This window comes from Lathamus discolor, chromosome 4 (genome assembly GCF_037157495.1).
Source record: "Lathamus discolor isolate bLatDis1 chromosome 4, bLatDis1.hap1, whole genome shotgun sequence".
Lineage (NCBI taxonomy): Eukaryota > Metazoa > Chordata > Aves > Psittaciformes > Psittacidae > Lathamus > Lathamus discolor.
In genome coordinates, this window is record NC_088887.1 from 12,989,832 (window position 1) to 13,012,630 (window position 22,799).

Here is a 22,799-nt window from a genome sequence, read left to right on the forward strand (position 1 = left end):
ATTGAGGTTGTGAGCTTTAATTACACATAACAGAACTTTAAATGTTTCAACGTATAGTATCCTTTGAGTTAAGATGCTTTAAAGTCTGTTACCACACAGTGCTCTCTCTACGAATCTATCCTACAGGAACCGACAGCAATGCATATTATGTACACATAAATTAGTTTCAGATTCTCAAAGCATTCAAAAATAATCATAGAGGCTCACAACATTCCTGTAACTAGCTGCATTGCATTCTTATTCATCAAAACATTTAAGGACGCTCTTTCATATGATTTCAGTATGTTTGCTGAAAAAGTCTACAAGGTCTTTACTGTTTAACATAGAGAAGGTAAATTAGTTCTTCTGAAGTTATGTCATAAGTGTGTATACAGGGAGAAAGAGTACTGACATCTCCTGCACTCTCAGATATCTCTTTAGTTTCATATTCAATTTCACTGTTTAATGCATGAGAATCTGAAGCTAACTCTAGGTCCAAAGTGACTTGAAGTATCATGGGCTTATTATGTCTAGAAGAAATGTTGTTGAAAATAATTTTACAAGAAAGTATTTCAAGAGTAAAATATCAGTGCTGAAAAACAGGGTTTTCCTGATTTGGAAGCCAAAGAAATTTCGTACAAGACAAAGTCTCCTATTGAAATTAATGAGCTTTGGATCAGAGCCTACAATAGTTTGTTAGAGCCTAAAATGTAAGCATGACTTGTGCAGGATAATAACAGTTTAATTGAAAATATTTTTCTAGGTGTAAGCACTCTAAATGCCTCAAGAATGAATGTTCACTGCATGCTAAAGTACTTTGTATTATTTCAAGTTTTATACATCTTCATAGTATTAAAATTATTACAACAATAGCAACAAAAAAACAGACAAAGCATAACTGAATTATTTCTAATTTATTTTAAGAAAGAGAAAATGTCATAGTCCACCCTTAATGAATCATGTTGTGAAATTGATAAATCTCCTTTTATGTTCCTCTTCAATAAATGTCACCTTCCAGAGCTTAAATATATTTTTTATTGTTTGTAATCGTGTAGTGTCAGATCCTACCAACATGTTCACAGTGTCCATTTGGGGTTGCTGCTGTAGAGAAAAACTATATATAAAGGGAAAGTTCCAAATCAGCAAAAGGTAAAAAGCATAGCTCACATAGTTAAAGGCATGATAAACCTGAGCTGTCATATATTGATAACTGATGTCTGATTGCTTAATTTTATCTTATTGCTCTAGATCAAGGACAAAGTGAATGATATTAATAATAAAGCCCTAATACTGAGTGAACATAGCAATACTAATTTTATGTAAAGTTTTTAACTAATGCAGAGTGCAATAAAAATGTCATGAAGATTAATGCTTGGTGGAATTATCTAATGCTAGATAATAATTTATCTTCCAAAGTTGGCTCCAGGATAGATTCAGACTGGCATGTTCCAGGTGAGAGTTTTTGTTCATTAATGTTGTCCAGAGAGAGGGTTCTCATTCTTTTTCTGTAACGCAGGTATGACATCAAAGATGACTATACTTTGCGTATTAAGAAGGCCATGAGCACAGATGAAGGAACCTACACATGCATTGCTGAGAATCGAGTTGGAAAAGTGGAAGCTTCTGCTACCCTCACTGTGAGAGGTGAGTGTTCCCATGGAGGGAGGGCCTGTCCCCTATATGGATAAATTGCTTTCTGCTGAAATGGACCATGTCCTTACCTGGCATTGTCTGGGTTTCACATACCCTTTGCAGTTGCTTGTACTGCACTGATTTACAACAAAGGTGAAATCCTGGTCCTGTTTATGTTTCAGGCAAAATCTGAACAGACTTCAGTAGGATAGAATCTCCCTGCAGTTAAAGAGCTGTTCTAATATTGTTGGTTTTTATTGAACAGATGCATATACATGCATAAGCAAGCACTATATAACTGTGGGCATAGACTTTAATATGTGAGCCATCAGCTTAGGGTATTATTCTTTCTCTAGTAAGTATAAGGAATATACTAAGTAACCATGTTTATTAATGGCAAACATAATGCAGATGTGTTTATGTGACTAGCTCTGCCATAATTAAAGTCTCTACCATTACTCTTTATCTGAAAGATAAACCCTAGCCAAAGGAAAAGTCTAATTAAATTTTGTAAGTATTAGAAGGTAAAGACTAACCTATTCTCTTCTAAAATATTCTTGGTCTCTCATATCCACTTACTGTTTGTGTGCTGCTGCTTGATGTGGTAAGGAGGCTTTAAGACCGATAGAATAATGAGTTGCCGAAATGTCTTTTGTGGCTGTAGGTATAGACATGCTAAAGATTACAGGGAGAGAAAAAGTTTCTAGGCTAATATTTCCATATGAGTAAATAAAATATAATAGTTATTACTTCATTGCAAAAGATAAGCAGCAATTTGGCACAATGGATATCATGCAGACACTATTTCACAGTTTAGTGGTGCATGCTGATGGTTTTCAGTAGAGCTGTGAAAGGTTAATAAAAACATTTTTAGCTTTATCTGTCCTCCTCTTTTCATACACATTAAATCAAATGTTCAAAGTCTCAATGGATTGCTTTATTAGAACTGGGGTCAACTGACCCAAGAGGCCAGCTTCCATTTCCATCCATTTAATGCATGGACACAGTTCAGTTTAATTTGCTGAATTCAAAGGGAAAAAAAAAAAACCCGAGTGGCTTTGCTGGGGGGGGGGGGGGAGATGTTAGTATATAACAAAGAAAAGAGATTATTGTGATAATTCATCTCCTAAAATATCACCTCAGTGTTCACTTTAGACAATCGGTGATAATGCAGCTCTTCCCATTTTAAGCTGAAGAAATGGGTTTACCTGCTATATGCTTGTGTAAGAGATTGTTCTTCCATTTTGTATTATAAGAAAAATAGTGACTACAGGGAACTCCCAGATGTACTCTCACTCTGTTTTGTCACAGGCACAATCATAGTATCCGACAAACCTGGCAACCAATTCGCTGGGCTTTATACGCTCCTAGACCTGTGTCTGCTTTATACATACTGGAGCAAGCCTTTCAGATTTGCTACCGAGAGTTGTGATATAAACAATAGCTAGAACCAAGCAAAAAATCCTTTGAAATCACTGGAGCTTGAACTTGATGAAATTAAGGTGGAAAAAACCTGAGGAAATATATAATTTAATCGATTTTCCTGCAGTAAAAGCAGGTTTTCATTATCTTGGCTATTCTTCCCCACTACCACCCCCCCCCCCCCCGGGTTTCTAATTTACAGTCAAATAGATAGTGTTTATCCAACACAAAGGAAGCCACAATATTATAAGCATATTAAATGTTCAGAATACAACAGAAAATGAGAAAAACCAAGAAAGTCAATAGAGAAGGCTATTACTCTGAATTTTCTGAAAACAAAGGACTGGGCAAACTCACATTGACTTTACCAGGACCACAAACAGCAGTCTTTTTAGTTAAAGGAAGCCTTAATTATAAATTCTTAAACTTTTGCCAGTTTTGTCTGAAACCCAGTTTTACCATAACCACTTGACATGCAGAAGGGCAAAACCATGTAGCATTTCAGAATGTACTTTGAGGGCACCTTGCGCCTTGCAGGTGTTGTGTAGTTACTGCTGCAAACCTGGCAACAACAGCATAATCCTTAGCTTCCTCATGCATGGCTCCATCTTCTCAAAGCCAAGAGATGAGGATGCAGTCAGGAAGTTTGTGTTACAGAGTCACAAACAACAACAGAATTTGAATTCTGTGACTGAGCCTTCATGCCCTCTCTTGGAAAGATACATATCACCCTTATTCCTCATCTCTCTGCGGTAGAAGGAATAAGTCCATAATACGAGAAGCCAGAAAGTCTTCAAATAGATGATGGAATGATAAAGGGCAGCAGGCTTGAGGTAGTTAAACAAAGTGGGTATTGCAAAGTACAGATAAAGCCATAAAAAGGCTGAAAAATAAGAATGTCCTTGCACACCGTGTTACCTTTGTATCTGCATATATTGCATTTGGCCCTAGCCTGCACATAAGCATATAGAGCTGGTAAACTTCTTAAAAAGAAAAAAAGGGGGGGGGGGGCAGAAATCCCTGTGCTGTTGCTCAGAATTTTGTAGCTACTTCTGCTGCTGAAGTAAGGGAAGTTTTGCCTACACAGTTGCAACCTGGAGTCAATTTTATGTCCAGCTTTTCAGCTCTTCTGAAAGTGGATGTCTTTATTAACAGAGGGACTGACAGGCCTCTTCCCCAGCACAAGTATAATGAAGGACTGTTGCTATAATCAAGAAATCAACTTGTTGCAGCAGCAGCAGCAGCTTTCAATCTTTATATCAGCCTGAAACAGTATTAAACTGTCGATCATTTAGCAGCAATGTTTTTAGGAAGTAGAAGTTATCTAAGCAGTGATTTGGGAAGTTCTGGCTTGAAATCCCTGCAGCCATTTCAGCCGATTTGTTATATTTTCATCAGCACTGTCAGTGAGGAAAAAGCAGTGTGCTGTAAACTTTCATGCCTTTATTGAATGAGAAAAACTGTCCTGGGCTTTCTGTAGCCCTTACTGCTGTACTGACTGGTCATGCTTAAAATTCAATCAGTATTTGACTCAGAAAGCAAACACCTTGCATTTACTGGCATGACATTTGGCAGTCTGAGGCTTAAATTGATGTGTTCATCTTGGTCCAAAAGTTTGTGCTAATGCAATGCAATTTTTCTTTTATCAGGCATTAACAATGATACTTGATGATGGCATGTGAAGATAATAAAAATGCTTCTCAGAGAATGGTTCCAGTCAGCTTGTTTAGATCCTATGCTCAAGTAAATGTGATAATAGTGGCACGTGACTAAACAACCACAGTAAACATTGTGCTTAGGCTGTCATTTGAGGGGTTAGCAATCATGGTAGTATCCATAGTAGAAGGTAACATTACACGTCATGCATTCTGACAGATATTCTTTTCTTTTTTTAATTTCTTTTTTATGTTCTCACTACACCATTGTAATGTCAACAGCTCGCCCCGTTGGTAAGTAACCATCCTTCTATCCATTTTAGCATGGCTTCATGCAATGCTTCATCTTTCATTTGCAACAACATTTAACTGGCTGAAATTAGCAGCCAGTGCTTAATAGTTTTAACTGTCTAACCCCAGGCAAGTGATTTTGACTGACAAAGTGCTATTTCCAAACTTTGTGTTTTCTGCTGTGTCATGTATAAATGCATTTGCCTAATCACCAATAAAAAACAATCAGCTAAACAGGGTGGGTGTGATGATACCTAGCCAAAATCACTCATTCAGCTGCTTTTAACAGTCTCTTTAAGGGCCTGGTATAAAAGCCATTGAAATCAACAGAGAGGCTTGTTTTGACTTCGGTGAGCTTCTACCAGGCCCTACACGATCAGCTCATTATGCTTTTATTGCATAGCAGTAAAAGCACAGGCTTTGCATGTCCTGTCTTACTTGTATCTTTCAAAGAGTTTTGAAATGAAGTAGTCCTAAAATCGAAGAGGGGATGAAATGGATTTGTGTGCTTGTTATAAAAGTTCATCATTGCTTTTTGTCTTTGGTCATCTTGGAGTGCATTTCGGAATGCACTGTATAGGATGCAGGCTGTTTGAAATAACAAGTCCAGAGGAACACAACCCCTGGATTTTTAATTTTCACACTGAAAATTTTACTTTTTATTCCTATGCCTTTGAAATTACTTCTGAAGATTTATAAAAGTATGACTGAGCGTAATGGAAAATTTGCGACTGTCAGTAGCTGAAATTCAGTTTTGGTGTTCAGAAATATCCTGAACAAATTATTTCATTTTCTTTCACAGATGTTTTCTCTGTGCCTATATGAATTTTCTAAATAATTTAACTAGTTCCACTGCTCTTCTGATTTCTGTAGTTTCTGTTTAGATGTATCTTTTAGAATAATAATAATAATGTTACTCTGATTTGTTTGGATTAGCATGAAAAGTCTGTACTGGGTTTTATGGAGATTGCTGAGAGGTTTGGTCTTTATTTAGGCAGAACCTTTGTTAGATAGGTTTTGACTAAAGTTTGTGAGTTTGAACTTGTCACGGCTCTTTATTGTTATGAGTTAGGAGGAAGAAATTTTGGAAAAATTTAAAGGTAAAATCCAGGTTAGGCTTCTCTTTCAAGAGCTAATGTGATCCCATGCTTATTAACTTGCTTGGACTAGCATGCATAGAACCAAGCCAAGTACCTCTGCAGTCACAGCATAGCTTATTGACATCTGGAGAATCCCCTGTGCAGAATGGAAGGTCACTGTTCTCTATTTGGGATTTTGATAGCGAGCTTTAAGCCCCAGTCACTACTGTATTACTCTGGCATCATGCTAGTTCTCAAGAACTTAATTCCCAGGAGATGTAACAGTGTAAATCTGGAGTAAACTCATAAGAAAATTTTCCTTTGCTTAGAAACTCCAGTGTGAATTTAGTATACCTGTAATGTAAATCTCTCAGAGAGAGGGGGGTTTATGGCTTGTTCTCTGTTCACTAAGAAAGTGCTACAGGATTAAAAGTATTTTACTTCTAGATATTTTTCTGACTTTGCTCACTCTTAAAAGAAAGGCAAGAAGAAATATCGTAAAGTAGAGACTTTCAGGCTCTGTGAAAGCCACATAAAACAGATGACTGGAGGTTCACAAGAAAATGATAGGTTTCGACAATGTTAATGATATCTCATTTCTGAACGCTGATTCTTTTTTCAAGACCTTTCATTGAGTCATTCATGATTCCGTTTCCAAAGCTTATACAGAAGCTCCTGGTCTCAAGTCCTTATGTCCAGGTTTATGGTCCACTTGTGTGACCATTCTGTTGTCAGTTTGGCATATTCCCTACCTCTGCTATTTTATATTGTTGCAAGAGAACATCTGGTACAAAGAAAATTCTTCTTTTACATGGTTTATTCAGGAAACAAATTAGAATGGTTGATCTTAATTATTATATGAGCATATGGTCTTTATCAAACTATTTAATTTAGTGATTATCTTTGTGAGTTGTGAAAAGATTGTTAAGTAAATAAGTCCAACCCTGAAGATATTTAACATATAGAACTACTGTACAAGTGTGGGTGTAATTGCCGTGTATAAGCAGATCACTTTCATCTGTTCCTGTGCCTGCAGAAAAGGCAATGTTGTCCGTATACTAGTGTATACCTTTCTTGTTTTCTGCTTAAGGACTGAAAAGAAACTTATCTCTACAGTTCATATCTCTGTTTCATTCAAAGAGTAGGCAAAGCAGGCAGCTACCTATCCTGGGTTTTGAAAATTTAAAGACCGTTAAGTCAAAACAAAGTAACTTTCCTCTCCGTCACCAGTTTTCCACCAAGAAACCCAAGCAATCTTCTGTTAAAGTTGTCATTTGACAAGAATGGTGAGTCAAATCTTGTTGCATCTTTTCTTGTTCAAGAAGTTTACCAGAATGCGGAGCAAAAATACCTCTCCTTACAGAAAGGTAGCTACAGCAAACACTACTCAATGCTAGTAAGCTCACAGCTCTCAAGGAGGCTGATGTTTTAAGTATATTTATGTAGTCATATATATATATGTTAAACTGCAGGGAAGCAGTTTCAAAGTTTATATTCTTTTGTAACACCTGAGACTTTTATAGGTACCTCTACCTTTCATCACTACCTCCAATTCAAAGCAGACACGCTTTGTCTTTGTTGTGTTTTAAACAAGACCAAACCATTTTCTTGCAATGGCTTGTCACCAAAGAATAGAGAAACGTATTTTTAATGTTCCAGAATTGCAATTCTTGTTGCAAATGGAATAATTTTCATTTTCTATTCAGTTTCTTTCTGTTTCAAATATTTATATTCTGTTAGTTGTGACATTTTTATTTAAATTTCAGCTTGAGTGGAAAATTCAGGAGTGAGATTACCAATGGCCATGTTTGGTTCAAGCAGTTATTAGCATATGGTACATACTACATAGACAAAACGAGGTATGATTCTGCCTGAGGTGGATGGCAGCTGGTGAATTTAACAGCTCTATGCCAGATTACTCATCATGTTTGAATTTGCTGCTAGGCATAAATGTGTTACCCATTTCTAAAATAGATGTTCCCTTATTTATAACCTTTTGAAAAGATTTCTGACAGGATTTACAACAGATGGGTTTAGGAAACAAGATATTTATCCCTATTTAGACCATTTTAACTCATTAGATGGATTTTCCAGATGAGCAAGTTAGTGGGTTTTTTTTCACTTTTGCATTCTGCTGTGTTTCTTACGGCAGTTGGAAGGGGAAATAGCTGCGAAAAAGAACACAAAATGTGGGAGGAGCATAAGTTTCATATAGACCCACTGAAATTAGCACTGACCTTATTTTCAAGAGCAGTTGTTAAAACTGCTTTGAGAAGGGAAACTGTTCAAATTAAAGATCTATGAAGATCTGTCTGATGTTTCAGTTACCTTTTTACTAATCATCCAAGAAGTCACTCAGATGACAGAGTACTCAGTTTTCAAATTTGTTTCAACTACATCCAAGTGAAAATACAGTTCTTTACATTTCAGTTGCCTTGCAGTATGTCAGGTTTACTTAATTTATTGTCATTTATTATGACTTCTTTTCCCAGAAAGAAGCGACGTGCAGCAAATAGCAATACTTTTGCCACCTGGATAGGAATTAAGTATTTGGAATTCACTAAGGAGAATCTCCCACTAATGAGAGACCAACCAAGCTACAAAAACTTCACTTCCCTCCCATGTTAAAGAAGAGAGAAACAAATAAGACACATGCTGTGAATTTTCCAAATTTCATAATAATTAAACACAGTCTATTCACATTTAAGTGCAATGTGACTGTATGATGGATTTCACTCTGCTCTGGGAAGTGTTCATGACATAAATCAGCCTGGCATGACTTAATGATCTGTTAAGGGTGGTGCAGCATGAAATGTAAAATAGAAAGGACTGTATCTTAAAGTTGTGTTAGGTGTTGTGACTAGAAATTATGTTGTTTGTTGTTGTTAGATGGTGCAGATTGGTGAGAAGCATCTCTCTATTCTTCTCTATTCTGACTCTTGCAGAGAAAGTCTGTGTATTGTCTTTTTAGTATATTCATGAATATGTCACCTTCACTAGAGACACTGAGGATTTATAAAATCTCAGTAATGGCAATTGGTGTGTGTTGGAAGAGGTGAGATCATGCTTGGCAGTGGCAGAAATCTCAGATCTGTATCACAGTGTGGAAAATAGCCTGTCTGCCTGCTACCACCTGTAGAACTTTTCAGAAGAGGGTAAGGACACGAGTGGATATTAGGCTTCTTGGATTTGTTCCTTCCATAAATGAAGGAATAACACATTGTTCTTGTGTAAAATAGGCAAATTCTTCAGATTAAAAAGTTGCCATGGAATGAAATTGAAATTTCTCTGTATACCAGGAAGAGCTAAAATATGAAGCTGACACTTCTTAGCCTTTTAAAAACCAGACTAAAAATCCTAAAGTCCTATCATTTCTACTTTGGCAAAAGTCCACTTTTGCCACTGAACGTAAACTTGAATCCTGTAATGACTTCAGATACCATAGAAATATGTTTGGAGTATATAGGCCAGAATGGCTCAGCAAGTGGACACTGAGCACATTAACCACCAAGCATTTAAGTACCAGTCCACAAAACTTGGCTTCAGTTCCAGCTGCTCCAAGTCTTCTTAGGTATGCCAGAAAGCAGTCAGAATAGAAACACAGAAGAGCTGATAGAGGAGGATTCTTCTTCAGTGATAGATGTGAAAGATGGCAGTATATGTACTGGAAGTTTTAGCATGTCATATTGTGATATCCTGGCTCATTCCACTATGGCACCAAGTACTTACTAGTACTCAGAGAAAAAACAGTTACAGCAAGTGCAGGAAGTGATCAAGCACCAATTTTTTATTGTTGAACTCCAGCTTGGGAAGGTTTTAGGAAGTTCAATGTGTAAATCTTTTTTAACCTTCCAAAAGCGTGCTCAAATCAGTTGGCATGGTTTTCTTACTTCAGTGGATTCTGGGTCTTTTCAATAAGTCTTTGAAGATGAGTGTATAAAAAAGTCTTTTGCTGTATGGTTGCTCCCCCCAAGATTTTCCCTTCCTCTTTCTAAAAGGAGAAGTCAGTTATGTTCCATTAAGAGTAACGTGGAGCTCAGTACATTAATCTATTCACTTTTCCTTTTACTTTGTTTGCTCAGTTGCTGCTAGCCATATTACAGTTAGGTAATTACTCAATATTACTCAACAGCAAAACTACTGTATGCCCTATTTGTTGAACACCATCATTTTCAGTCTCTCCTTTTCCTCTCTTAACGCTGGCCCAAACTGAGCAGAGATTGTCCTCTCTGCCTTTTTTATTCTCAAGGGTAAACAAGACAGGAATTCATCTTTCTCACTGTAGGTGTAGCCTATTAGCCTGCCTAAGCTCTTTACTCTTTTCATCATCTTCTTAGCTCTTCACCATGTGAATTCATGTTTTTTTTTTTTTCCTGAAGGAGATAACCAGATTACGCTCATTATTTTGATGAAATCTTACTATATCAGCAAGGGGTATGCTTTATTTTTTTTTTTAAACACATTACCAGCAAACCCTCCTGCTATCTCCCATGACAAAAGGAATCATGGCAGATTGCATGTGTTTTTGTTGGCATAATTTGTTTTGTTTGCTAAAATCACAGAAAGTATAGTAGCAAGAGCCATTCCCTAATGGTCTGGTTTACTTCAGCAAGCAGGCAAAAATGTTAAGATTTTGGGAAAACGCATCTTTTCTATCTGATCTGAGCAAGTGGTATATCCTGAATCTGAGAGACTTGAGGAAAAAGAAAGAAGTTAGAAAGCATTGTCTAGAATAGAGAAAGTCCTGAGTAATTAAGTTATTGGGCAGACAGACTCAGTGTTGCCTCTCTTTATATGCGTCAAAACTAAGTGAAGGGCTTTGTGGAAGGGATTTTCTGGAGCATCTGTAAGGCACAGGGATCTCTTAAAAGAGGTGATTGGACAAGATATAATAAAACAGAGATGTATGATTAAATGAGAACAGGCTACAGTCTAATGCTGAGATGAAATTCAGACCAGGTATTTAAACTTAATATTTAAATGTACCATAAAACAAAGAGGAGGAGGGGTTCAGAAAAGCTTTGCTGTTGAACTCAGACCCCTGGAAAAGGGGGTGAAGGATACAAAATAGATGCTCTTCGTTTCTGCTATGTAGAAAACAGAGATGGGTTTTTCTAATTATTCTCACAGTTTTGTTTTATTGACATTAGTTCTAGAGTTCTAAAGAAGGGAGAACAAATCCTTGATAGTATTTTTGTGTGTGTGTGCTTCAACTTTTGTTATTAAAATAAATGCAGATTTTGCAGTTATGTTAATTGAAATTGGCAGGGAAACTTTGACTATAAACCAAACCTGCTTCTTTCATTATCATTTATCTTGCTTCTCTTTTTTCCACCATGCAGATTTATCCCACTTCTGTCACTTAGGTCATCCAGGGAAAAAAGAGAGATTTCATGTGTCAAAATACATAGGATGGTTAGCAGTTTTTATTGATTGATTCTTTAGACTTCTTCCACCTCTGGCAAAGAAAGAAAAACAAATGCTAATACGTCCACACTTTCAGAGATTATCTGCTTCAGAGTTTCAGAGCCACTGAAGATAGAAATGTTGCTTTATGTAAAATTCCGAACCTAAATTTAAATTGAAGATTAGCACAATTAGTCCAGGTATGAAGGAAGGTTTAGTGTTCTCTTTTCACACTGGTGCTTTTGTACATGGCTTATCTGAAAACAGCAAACAAAGAAAAGAAATCAAAGGGAATTTCTCACTTTCCATGAGAGAGGGGCAGCGTGAAGGACGCTTACAGGAGAACTGGTCCTAGTAATAAACTTGCTGAGGCCTCACTTCCCCTTGCTCTCTACCTCTGCCCCACTGTAGCCTGATTCCTCTTCCAGTGCTTCCTTTCATTCAACCTTCAAAAAGTTCTCCCCACTTGCCCCCTGTGCTTCTAATTTTGTATATTTGATCTGTTGCTGCAGGACACATGGGAATTAATTTTGAAGCAGTGTCAATGTTAGAGATGATATCAGAGCTATGGATTACTCATTCTCCCCTAGGTTATGGGAAGCTGCTTTTCAGAAGAATCTAAACCAAGTACCTGTTTTGCCACCTTCAACTGTGTAATTTTAAAATAGTATCACTGATTTAGTGAAGGGCTTCATGGAACATTTGTTATCCCCAGAACATACCAATTCATAATTTGCATTGGAAGAACCATCCACCTGAAGACAAAGTCATGGAAGAAAAAGAACACTGTACATGAGCAAGGAAAGAGAACATAGTTAAAACATAATGTCCACAGAATGAGACCTGTGCTCTTGTTTCAAAGTTCAACTGCACTCATACAGTCTAGGGAATTATCCTGGTTTCAGCTGGGATAGTTAATTTTCTTCCTATAAATTTTAACCAAGACAGGAATAGTTATAGATTCATATGTTAACATAACATAGCAGAGGAAAAAAAAAAGGAACTAATTTTTCTGGAAGCTCAGTTGTAGCTAGCATACTAAAATGTTAGTTCCTTCCCTGTCTGTGAACACACCAAATCATCAGAGCACACCACAAGTCTTTTCACTTTATAGAAAATGACCATCCTTAACTTCCATTAGTTTAACCCTGGCAAGAAATATCTGAATTAATAGTAGGCCTAGGCTGATATCCTCTCAGGCTTCTGTAATGGCTCCTGTGTCAGAGGCTACACCCTTGATTTATCATTAGTCATAGCTAATGGTGCACATACAACTTTGTGTTCTAAGACCTGCACATCACTTTTGGTACACATTAGAAAACTCCAGAGGAAATAACTGCTGACTCAGCCCAGGTTTTCTGGTGTTTGAGACTGGACATATTTTCTGTTTTCTTCTGTTTATTCCATCAGTAATAGCAGCCTTGCAAAACATCTTTCAAAACTCCTAGACTTTCGTAACTGCACTTTTGGGCAGATCATGTTATCCAAATAGCAGTGTTATAACAAAGTATATAAATAGGGACTTACATATTTCTTTTACATTTGTATCACAAAAGCATCCAAGAGTCCAGTATCTCCCAGACCACCTAGACAAATTTAACCACTGACACACAAAATCCCAATGATACTAGTTGCTGGGGTAACAATTCCATTTCTGCTTGTGGCAGCAATGTTGGACTAAAACTTGCTACAATATCTACTTTTAATTAAAATTACAGCAATATAATGTATGAACCCCAAGACACCTGGGCTGGGGCAGGTGCTGTGAACAAGTTGTGATTATAAAATTCCTTTACGATCATTGAAATCAACATAAACTACAAATCACAAGATCAACTTAAAAAACTGTGTCACTGGACAAAAATGTTGCTTGTACTTGACACAGAATCAGTGAAATTTCTGCTATAAACATTTTTCTGTGGTAATTTTCCCCTCCCCTACTGAGTTTTCTGCCACATTTCTTATCAGGTCACCAGAGTTCACCTAGGAAGGATGAACTCACTGTCTCAGTCTAGCAAGCAGCTTTATCAGCTCCTGGTGACTCAGCATAGCCTTTAGTATTCAGCAATACTACTGGAAAAGAAATTAATGAAATCCATCCCATGAGATTAGAGATTCTGCTAACTTATTAAGATTGGAGAAGAGTTGAGAAATCCCTTTGAAATAATTTGTGGTATTTGTTTTTGGTTTTATTTTAACCCAATGCTCTCTGACACTTGGGTAGAGGTTACTTTCATGTACATTTATTATTGGAATAAAAGATTCATTCAGTCATGCATAAAAAAGCATCTAGAAAGAATTCAACGGAATTCACTCTTCCCATTTTGAATAACATAACTAATGATCACTATTGCTCATGCTTTTCTATCTCCATTTTAATTGTTGCAGTAGAATACTGTTCTGTGCTGTAAAAACAGTTCTAAACATGATATGATTAACCTTAGGATCCCCCCATCACCTCATCTCAAAGCCCTCTTGCGTATGGCCTATGCTGTCTATTCATGTTCTACCATCTGATTTCCATATCATCCCGCTCAGCCTCACAAGAGGCTATTAGCATAACAGAGCTTTAGTGTGACATTGATTGAAACCAGCGCTTGCTGAATGTAGTATCAAAGCATAATTTGCCAGAAATCAAATCTAATTTACTGTGTACTATTTACATTTCTCAAAAAAAGAGAAAAGGCAAGATGTTTCTATAGAAGTACACTATAGTCTATAGTCTTAACTGTTCTTTTTTCACTTTTTTTTTTTTTTGGCTAGTCCCCTGGAATCCAAGCAGTGTATTTCCATTTAGAGCTATTGTCTTTGTCTTTCAAATGTCAATTAAACAAGAGCTTTTCCATTCTGTTTATCCCAGTCTGGTTAATATTACATCTGAAACAGTGAAGGATAATAGTCTGATAGGCACAACACTTGGTCTGCTGCTTCATAACAGTTTTTTCAACAGATTCTTCCAATGACCTTAATGTTTAGCTTGAATTAAGCATTAAAGTACCATATAACTTCAACAGCTGAAGCATATCAAGCCTGCTGTTATTTCTGTCACTCTACCTATTCAAACTGTTCTAAAAATCCACCTACTCTGAGAGAAGCAATAATGGCTTGAATTAGGTTTTGTGCAACATTCCAGTGCAGCTGGGCTTTGAGCAAGTCATGATCTCAGTTAACCTTTCTGCAAAATGAGAGTAATAATATTTATCTATATTTATAAACAACATCTATATATGAAGATAAGGAGCTCTCTTTTTAGGAAAATTGAGAAGCCCAAGTGCTTATTCTATCAAAGTAGTCTTGCTGTCTCTGAGCAGGGTCATGTTGCCTTCTCTGGAGATAATGGGTGTCTTACTGATCGGCTGTCTGTCTGCTGACCAAGAATTTCTCCTGTGCTAATTAACTGCTACTTTGAGCTTTCAATTTGCTTTATTCAACTAGAAATTGATATAAAACTGATACAATGAAAACATTTTTTTAATAAGGCCATGGATCTTCTGTTCACCTAGTAGAGCAAATGCTAGTGAGGACTTGCTGTGTGGCAAGGAGACAGAGCCACAGAGTCAATCCACGTCATTTACATTATCTGGACTGAGCTACAGCCTTAATTCCTGCTTCTTTTCCTTGTCTCTTTTTGCAGAAGAAATAATGCTTTGTCTGCTCTCAGGGAAGTGAGAGATATTCAAAGTTGGGGGTAGATCAAGGACTAGAAAATAGGTAGAAAGTAGGATGCTTATATTTACTGTTCCTTGACTACCAAATTATGTTAATTTGCTCCTTGGGAAGTCTGCTACAGCAACAAGTTCAGTTCTATTGCATCTTCTCAGAGCTTTGGATTATTAGCTTACAGTACAGCCCTCTGTGTGTGAGAATGTTTCCAATGAACCCTTAAACTTACCTATTTTACATTTACTTGGTTACATGATTTGAAAGATAGGCTCATGGGAATGCCATGCCCTTCTTCTTTCTGTTGAACTGTCTCAGAGCACTGCCTGCATAACCTGCTCCGAGTACAACAAGCATGCCTACAAAGGGATCTTAGGCATTGATCATGCTTCCGCATGATCTATAGGATTGTCTTCTGACAGCAGATTTTTAGCATCACAATAAAAGGTTTACGGTCTTCAGGCCATGCATAGAGCAGCATAGACATAGGACCCATGCATAGTTACTGTCAAATGCAGATGTAACACCTGAAGAGGTTAGAGGTTTCCTGTTCTTTGCTCTGTCAGAGATTCCTATTGATTCTGTATTAATATCCAGGACAATGAATTTCTATATGGCATCAAACAGTGAACAAATTGAGTGACCTTTATTAAGTAGGTGGTCAGAACTGTAGAGATACCTTAATGTAAAGTAGGCTAATTCACAATCTAAAGCTCTTTCTCTCTTTCCCTTGCCATATGACTGAATTAACAAATGTGCTGATTATCACACTGCAGTTTTCTGACACTTGTAGGGACTGCATACAGGTATGCCAGGTAAAACAAGGTGAAGGGAAAACAAGTAATTTGCTGCAATCCAGCACTTCAGGAATAGTACGGCATGAGTTGGGATTCTAGGTTATGTGTAGCAGCATCTAAGCTCTTATAGAAACCTCAAAACATGTAGATATAAATGGGCAGCAGCAGACAACCTAGCCCTGCATCCCTTTCAGAATAACACCTGCTGAGGCCTTGGGAAGGGGTGGACACTTCTCTCTCCAGAGAGGTCAAAACCTGTGTTTAGAAGTATGAGGCAGAGAGAAGATGCCTCATGTCCTCACCCTCTGCCTTCAAAATTGATGGTGTTTCATGTTTATTAAGTGCTTTACAGTTCCTGTTGTAAGGGTACATTATACCAGTGCTATTCAACTGGTGCTCTCTAGACTCCTGCCGATCTATAAAGCCTTGGGAACAGCATAGTGTAGTTCAAAAAACTCAGATCAGTGTATATTTTGATGCAGTTAGCAGATTTGCGTCTGTGCTGTCAGCAGGTGTAATCGGAAGCTGGGTCTTGATTGCTCTTCGTGCCTAATTAAATAGTTTGTAATTATAATGGTGAAAATATGGTTTTCTAAAACACTTAAATTCTGTTTACCTAAAAGCTTAGTGTTCCTAAAGCATCCATCTCCACAACCACCAAACCAATATTGGAATAGAAGAAAAAGAATGTCAGGTTTGGTTTTTGTTTTTTTTTTTTTTTTTTTTTGTTCTTTTGTTTGTTTGTTTACTCTTTTGTCCCCTTCTTCAGCCTGCCCCGACAGTTAGTTTTTTTGATGAAAATACTTGGAGATTCCACTTACATTTTTAAGATATGCCAAACAGTATAAATTCAGTTCCAGTGAATTCCAGTATTGAGCCAAGACTGGAGGGTTTGCATGTCATGCATAGAAAAGTCATTTGTTTTATCGCATCATGCTCAACATAGTCACTGATGTCAGGATTTTTCTTTCAAATCTTGCAACACTGCTTCTTCCTCACTTTTCTTCTGCACATTAACACCTTTTCTCTCCCTTCTTGTTCTCACCAAGCATTGACTCTTCATTCTTCATCACTACTTCCAGACAAGACAAGTTACATGTCTCTTTTAGAAACTGTTCACTTCTGACTGTGCTTTCTGGTCCTCTATTTCTGAACACTGTTAATGCCATCTACTTGAAAACATAGCCAGTTCTGGTTCTTCTTTCTCCTTTCTAATTTTCCTTGTCTCTTCCTTATCTACTGGAATACCCATTCCTTCTTACTCACCACTCACTGCTACCCACTAACTTTTCAACTCTTGCTTCTTTCTTGTCTTTACACAAGCTGAAATCTGTATCTTCCAGATAGGTGTTGTTTTAGCAAATTCTCTTTCCACTTCCTTCTTGATCTCACTATCCCTAAGAGAAATGAAGGAGCTCTTGAACTTCTGGCCTTCTGCTGTCATCCAGACCTTCCTCTTTAAAAGTCTAGAGGGGCAGACTGCAAAGGGCAATTCATATATTGCAATATGCAATAGCTCTAGCAGAACAAGCTCTGTGAAGCACAGAAGGTGTGTATGAGGGTACTGCCCAGACGAAATGTAGAATGCATCCAGAGCTGGCATCATAAACACCTGACTGCTGCTCCTTAGCATTTATTGTCATCAGAGTTTACTGTAGCATGTATGGTTGTAATGTTTCTTTCTTTCTTTTGTTTTTATTGCTGGGGATATCACATACTGATATTGCTGCTCTTTTTGTTGCTGCTGTTGTTTTTGTTTATATCTTAGTTCTGTCTATACTAATTAATGTTTCTGGTGTCATGTCCTCTGGCATAAATCAAATCTTCATAATGTTGTCTCTTTCCTTCGATATTCCTCATCTCCCCCTTGCAAAATATCCTAAATTTACACCATTATTTTTCTTACTTTCTAGCTCCCCCACAGTTTGTGGTGAGGCCACGAGACCAGATTGTAGCCCAGGGTCGAACAGTGACTTTTCCTTGTGAAACTAAAGGAAATCCCCAGCCAGCTGTTTTCTGGCAAAAAGAGGGAAGCCAGGTAAGTTATAAGCACCCTTACATTCTTTCAATCCTTTCTAGATAGCTATAATTTGTCTTTTAAACTATCACTATTCTCTACCGACATTTTTATTGCTGATGTTTAGAAATATTAATATTGTGAAGGGCTCAAGGGCCCTTTAAGTTAGTAAAACTTGTGCTGGGTGCTGTATAAACGTGTAGAAAGCAACAGTATTTATCTTAAAGACTTAATTCCAAAACCCCCAACAAACAGGTGGGTGAGACAAGCATAGTAGATAAAAAAAGGTATGACTCAGTTTTTAGCTAATCAGAGTCAGTAATTACAGTTCACAACCTGTCTAGACATGATCAAGCAGATATATATCTAGCAAGCTGATTTGCATTGGCATATTCTCATAGTGCATACAGATACAGGTTTTGAACAGGCAGATGCTTTCTTAGTAAAATTGTCTCAGGAAATTTCCAGATCGGGTTTTGGAAATATTTCCTTGATCTTTACTGTCATTTTTTGAAAGCAGAATTTCTGATGCACTAATCAACATTGCCATCAGCCAATGCTAACTTCCATAGCTTGCCATAATATTTTTTTACTGCTGTTGCTGTATTGGTAAGGTGTTAGAGCAGAAGAAAGTCTTTCTCACTTTGAACATGCAGTTCATGTTAGTATGTTAAATTCTAACACTTTGGGTGCTGTATTCTCTTTTGTACCTGAGAAAAGATTAAAAGGGGCAGATGGGTCCCCAAGGACAGTGCCTTTGCAGCTCCCTGATGAAGACTGTCATAACTACATCTATGTATCTATACTATGTACCCTTCTCCATTAGCTAAATTGATCTTTTCAGAGCCACACTGTGCCACACAGTGCAGTGGTGCCTTTTGTCTAATCTGGAGGCACTGTGTGTACCAGCTCAGTTAAAATGTGAGATAAGAACTGAACCACAGATCCCCCGCACTGCCCTATCTGTTTTTGCTTCACCTTCTCACCAGGTCAGGTTACTGGTCCAGAATGACAGGACCAAAACTGACAGCATTTTGTGCTCTGTTACATTTGTGGCTTAGGTAGAAGACTATTACTTTATGGGTGTAACCTCATATGAGTGCAAGCCTAATCTTCAGTGTGTACCCTTCAGTGTATTATTTGGAGAACTTTGGATCTAGCCTCCATGGATTGCATCCTGAAAAAGCACAGTATTGTGAGTCTCACTAAGGTGAAAATTGTTCCAAAGGGAAAGTACAATAGCATAGTGAAATTAAAGTAGGAAGTACTGATGTGCTAGCAAACATTTCAAATCCATTCCCTGTAGAGCATTTTAATAACATGGTAATGTTTATGTAAAGTGAGCTTATAGTGTCACACTTAAATCTAATAAAGTGGACATCCATCATGCTGTAATAAAGAGAAGAGCTTCTAATTAAAGTAGGACATCATTTGCAGGATTAAAGTCATTTACCGTAATTGAAAAGTGTTAATACTCTATTTTATCCTCTTCTATTGGTAGCACTTCAAGGGTAAAAACATTTTAAAGTGAAAATGCATCTTGTGTCTTTAATTGAATGTTATTACCTACTGATTGTACCACGTTGAAGCTGTTTAATTACAAACCTGGAAAATTAATTACCATATTGAGAACCAGATCCCTGAGGGTTAGAATGGTCTTTTTGGCAAATAAATGCAACATAAAAATTGATACCTACATGGTTTATAATCAAACCTTGAAATGTAGCTCAATGTGATTCACTACAGCCTCTTGTTAATCTTAATTGAGCATCAGTGAAGTATCACAGGTTAGTGTTACCATCTCAATATACAACTTGCCAGGTTTTGCCATGAGATGCCGTAGAACAGGTGAGTCTCACATACTGTCTACCATCATGCAAATCTGAAGGAAGGTATTTTGGCCAAATTGCGTGACTTTTCACCTTTGCATGCCTGGCTATAAGTTGTTGCTTGGCTTTACAACTCTTGCTTCTGCTTTTACTCGAGGAACCATTCATGTTATGTAGTTGTGTTAGCCCACTCCAGTAATTGCAGAGGATCTTTCATTATGTATCGAATTCTCAGTCTTGTGTTTCTGAGCACAACCAGCTGGAAGGGAGGGGAGCTGTTCCCTCCTGAGTCATTTTTTGTGCGTGCTTGTGTATAAACAGCTGGTACTTTGTAATTGGTAGCCTTTTCCCCAGAGCCCAACAGCTGCCCACCAATGAAATGCACCAGGGCAGGGCATGTGTAACCTTTAAACTATCTGGATTAATGTTTTCCTTGAGATAAATTCAGTGCTATTATATCAGGGATGACTCTGATCCCTGTTTGCAACCCTGTGTTTCACCACTGTGCCTGACATCTAATTAAAACCAGTGAAACTGTAAAAACATTTTCAAAAAGGTTGCTCTGTAATTTAGGACAACTTACAATTAACTCCTCCTGATGTGTAGAATATTTACTGGGATGTGGTACCTTTCCAGAACAAGTCCATGCCAAAGATAAAAAGAAGGGTAACCACCCTTTCTGATGCAGTAGTAAAGAGGGTTCTGACATGTTTACTTGGGTGCATATTGAGTTTAGAGTGAAAATTTGGTGTGAAAAATTTCTTGAACATTGACAGTGAAAGGGAGTAAGGAGAAGGACTCACCTTATGGTGACAAATAGCCTTGTAGGGTATTACAATTATAAGGATATTTGGAGTGTTGGATCTTATATAAAACGTATCTCTCTCCTTTTACTGCCAAACCAAGAGAGAACAAGATTAATTCAAAGCAGAATTCTTTTATATCCAAGTTTATTGCTTGTCTTTTCCAAATATTTTTTTGTAAACCATTAAGGTCTACTGCAGAAGAAGCAGATCTACAGAAAATTCGATACCCTACTCTATACTTTTAGATTTTCTTTTTAGCCCATCTAGTCAAGCTTAACAGTTAGTAGGAACTTGTCATTAGAAAGCACAGCAGAGCTCTACAGAGCTGCAGTAATGACTGAAAGCTTATCACAGCATGGTAACAGTGTTTTAGGTTATTCCTGTATTTTTCTTAGTGTTGACATAACAGACAGATCCTATCTTCTTGGAATTATTATTGTTTAATTATTGTTTAATTTCTCTCCTTTTCTGTCTCATTGGGCAATGTTGCTGACCTTTCTGTTCAGGTTGCCTCCCTCTTCCTGTTCTTTGTTATTCACAGCAAGAGCTGTGCCAAAAAGTACAACTTTTTCCTTGAAAACACAGCCCTTTCCACTAAAACCCTTGCAGTCGTTTTCTGTATTATTGATTCATTCAGTCCTTCATCATATGCAATAACTACTACATCCATTCCGGTTATTCTTATTGACATCTCTCTTTTCTCCAATCCAGCCCAAAGGCAAAAGCTAATCTTCCTGTTTTGTGCTAACTGATGTCTTACCCTACATGAAATTATTTTTTCTCTCTGATGATTTCCACATCAGATTAATACCATCTCTCTTCACCCTCAAGGCTCCATGCTGCTTTTGTCCTCTGGTATATCTCACTTTTAATTTCCTTTTACTTCTCCTTTAAGCTCTTGTGCTCTGCCAGCTCTTCCTACTTTATGACCTGTTTGTATCTTCCTCCCAGCTTTCTTTCTGTGCTACAGTCTTACTTTCTCCTTTGCCTGGGACATATTCAACCAAGCAATACAGTTGTGCTCCTTCAAGTCTCCAGGATTCAATTCTTTCTGCTAGTTGTCTAATGTTTCTTGTACAATTGTGCCCTCCTGGGTTTGATGGCCAACTAAATGTACTATTACAATTACATTCACAATGAAGATGAATGTGTCACAAATACAAATCTGTCAAGTGTGATTGTTGGAAAATTTCTCCTTGCCTTTACCCCCAGCCAGAACACGCCATTGTGTGCTGTCAAAGGGCTGTTTCTAATTTAAACTGCGAGTTGCCCAAGGCAGGGAAAGCTAGCTCTATGTGTTCATAAAGTCATAACCACACTTACTTTTTCTTCTAGTTTGTATATAGTGCTTTTAAGGAAAGTCATTGTCTTTCTCACTGCAGGAAAAGTGGTGCTTTTGTGTTCTGAACTGATGTAAGATGAACTGTCTTTGCAGAATCTGCTCTTCCCAAACCAGCCTCTCCAACCCAACAGCAGGTATTCAGTGTCACCAACTGGAGACCTCACTATTACCAACATTCAGCGGTCTGATGCAGGCTACTACATTTGTCAAGCATTGACAGTCGCTGGAAGCATTTTAGCAAAGGCTCAGCTGGAGGTTACTGATGGTGAGTTATAGAAATTCCTATTGGTTTTTTCCTGTCAAAAGTATTTTAAAAGCAGTGTAAATGAAGACATATGAGATCACATAATTCACAGAAGTAAATTGTCAGGTTTCTGCAGAAAATGCAATGAGAGAAGGTCTCTGCAATTGTCTATGGTATCAAAAAGGCCATCAAAGTCTAGTTTGACTTTTGCTTGCTTTTTGGAGGTTCCTCAACAGAAGGGACAAATGCACTTAGAATAGGGTTGGTGAGAAAGGAAGCTGCTTGGTTCACTAGAGTTAAGACAGGACTGCAGAAAAACATTGTGAAGAATGAACAGGTTTACAATTAAAGCAGTGAATTGGGGTGCAGAAAGATGAGGTTCAATTCTCACCAGTCTTCAGTATTATCTTAAGCAGGTAATTTGGGGATTTGTCCTTAGCTCAATTAAATCAACACAGTTGCTTGAAGTTACTGGGGAGCTGTTGTTTCAGAACAGCTACAGCACATAGCCCTTTACTTCATCTATGAATAAGGCTCCTACCTCAGGTCTATGTTCTAAGAATTTCTCGGTGTGGTTGGGTATGAAAATACGCATGGAAATATGCAGGTAGAAAAGAGCTTTCAGGAGAGGAAAAGCTGT

At 37.5% G+C, this 22,799-nt stretch overlaps 1 protein-coding gene across 1 annotated transcript in view; it reads left to right on the forward strand.

Annotated features, from left to right (window-relative positions):
- The window catches only part of ROBO2 (roundabout guidance receptor 2), a 1,075,181-nt gene that overhangs the window by 953,853 nt on the left and 98,529 nt on the right, over window positions 1–22,799 (forward strand). The window contains exons 7-10 of the mRNA XM_065676374.1: window positions 1,496–1,623; window positions 4,971–4,982; window positions 17,835–17,959; window positions 22,009–22,180. Of these exons, the coding sequence (XP_065532446.1) occupies window positions 1,496–1,623; window positions 4,971–4,982; window positions 17,835–17,959; window positions 22,009–22,180 (437 nt within the window). The remainder of the gene's footprint in view (window positions 1–1,495; window positions 1,624–4,970; window positions 4,983–17,834; window positions 17,960–22,008; window positions 22,181–22,799) is intronic.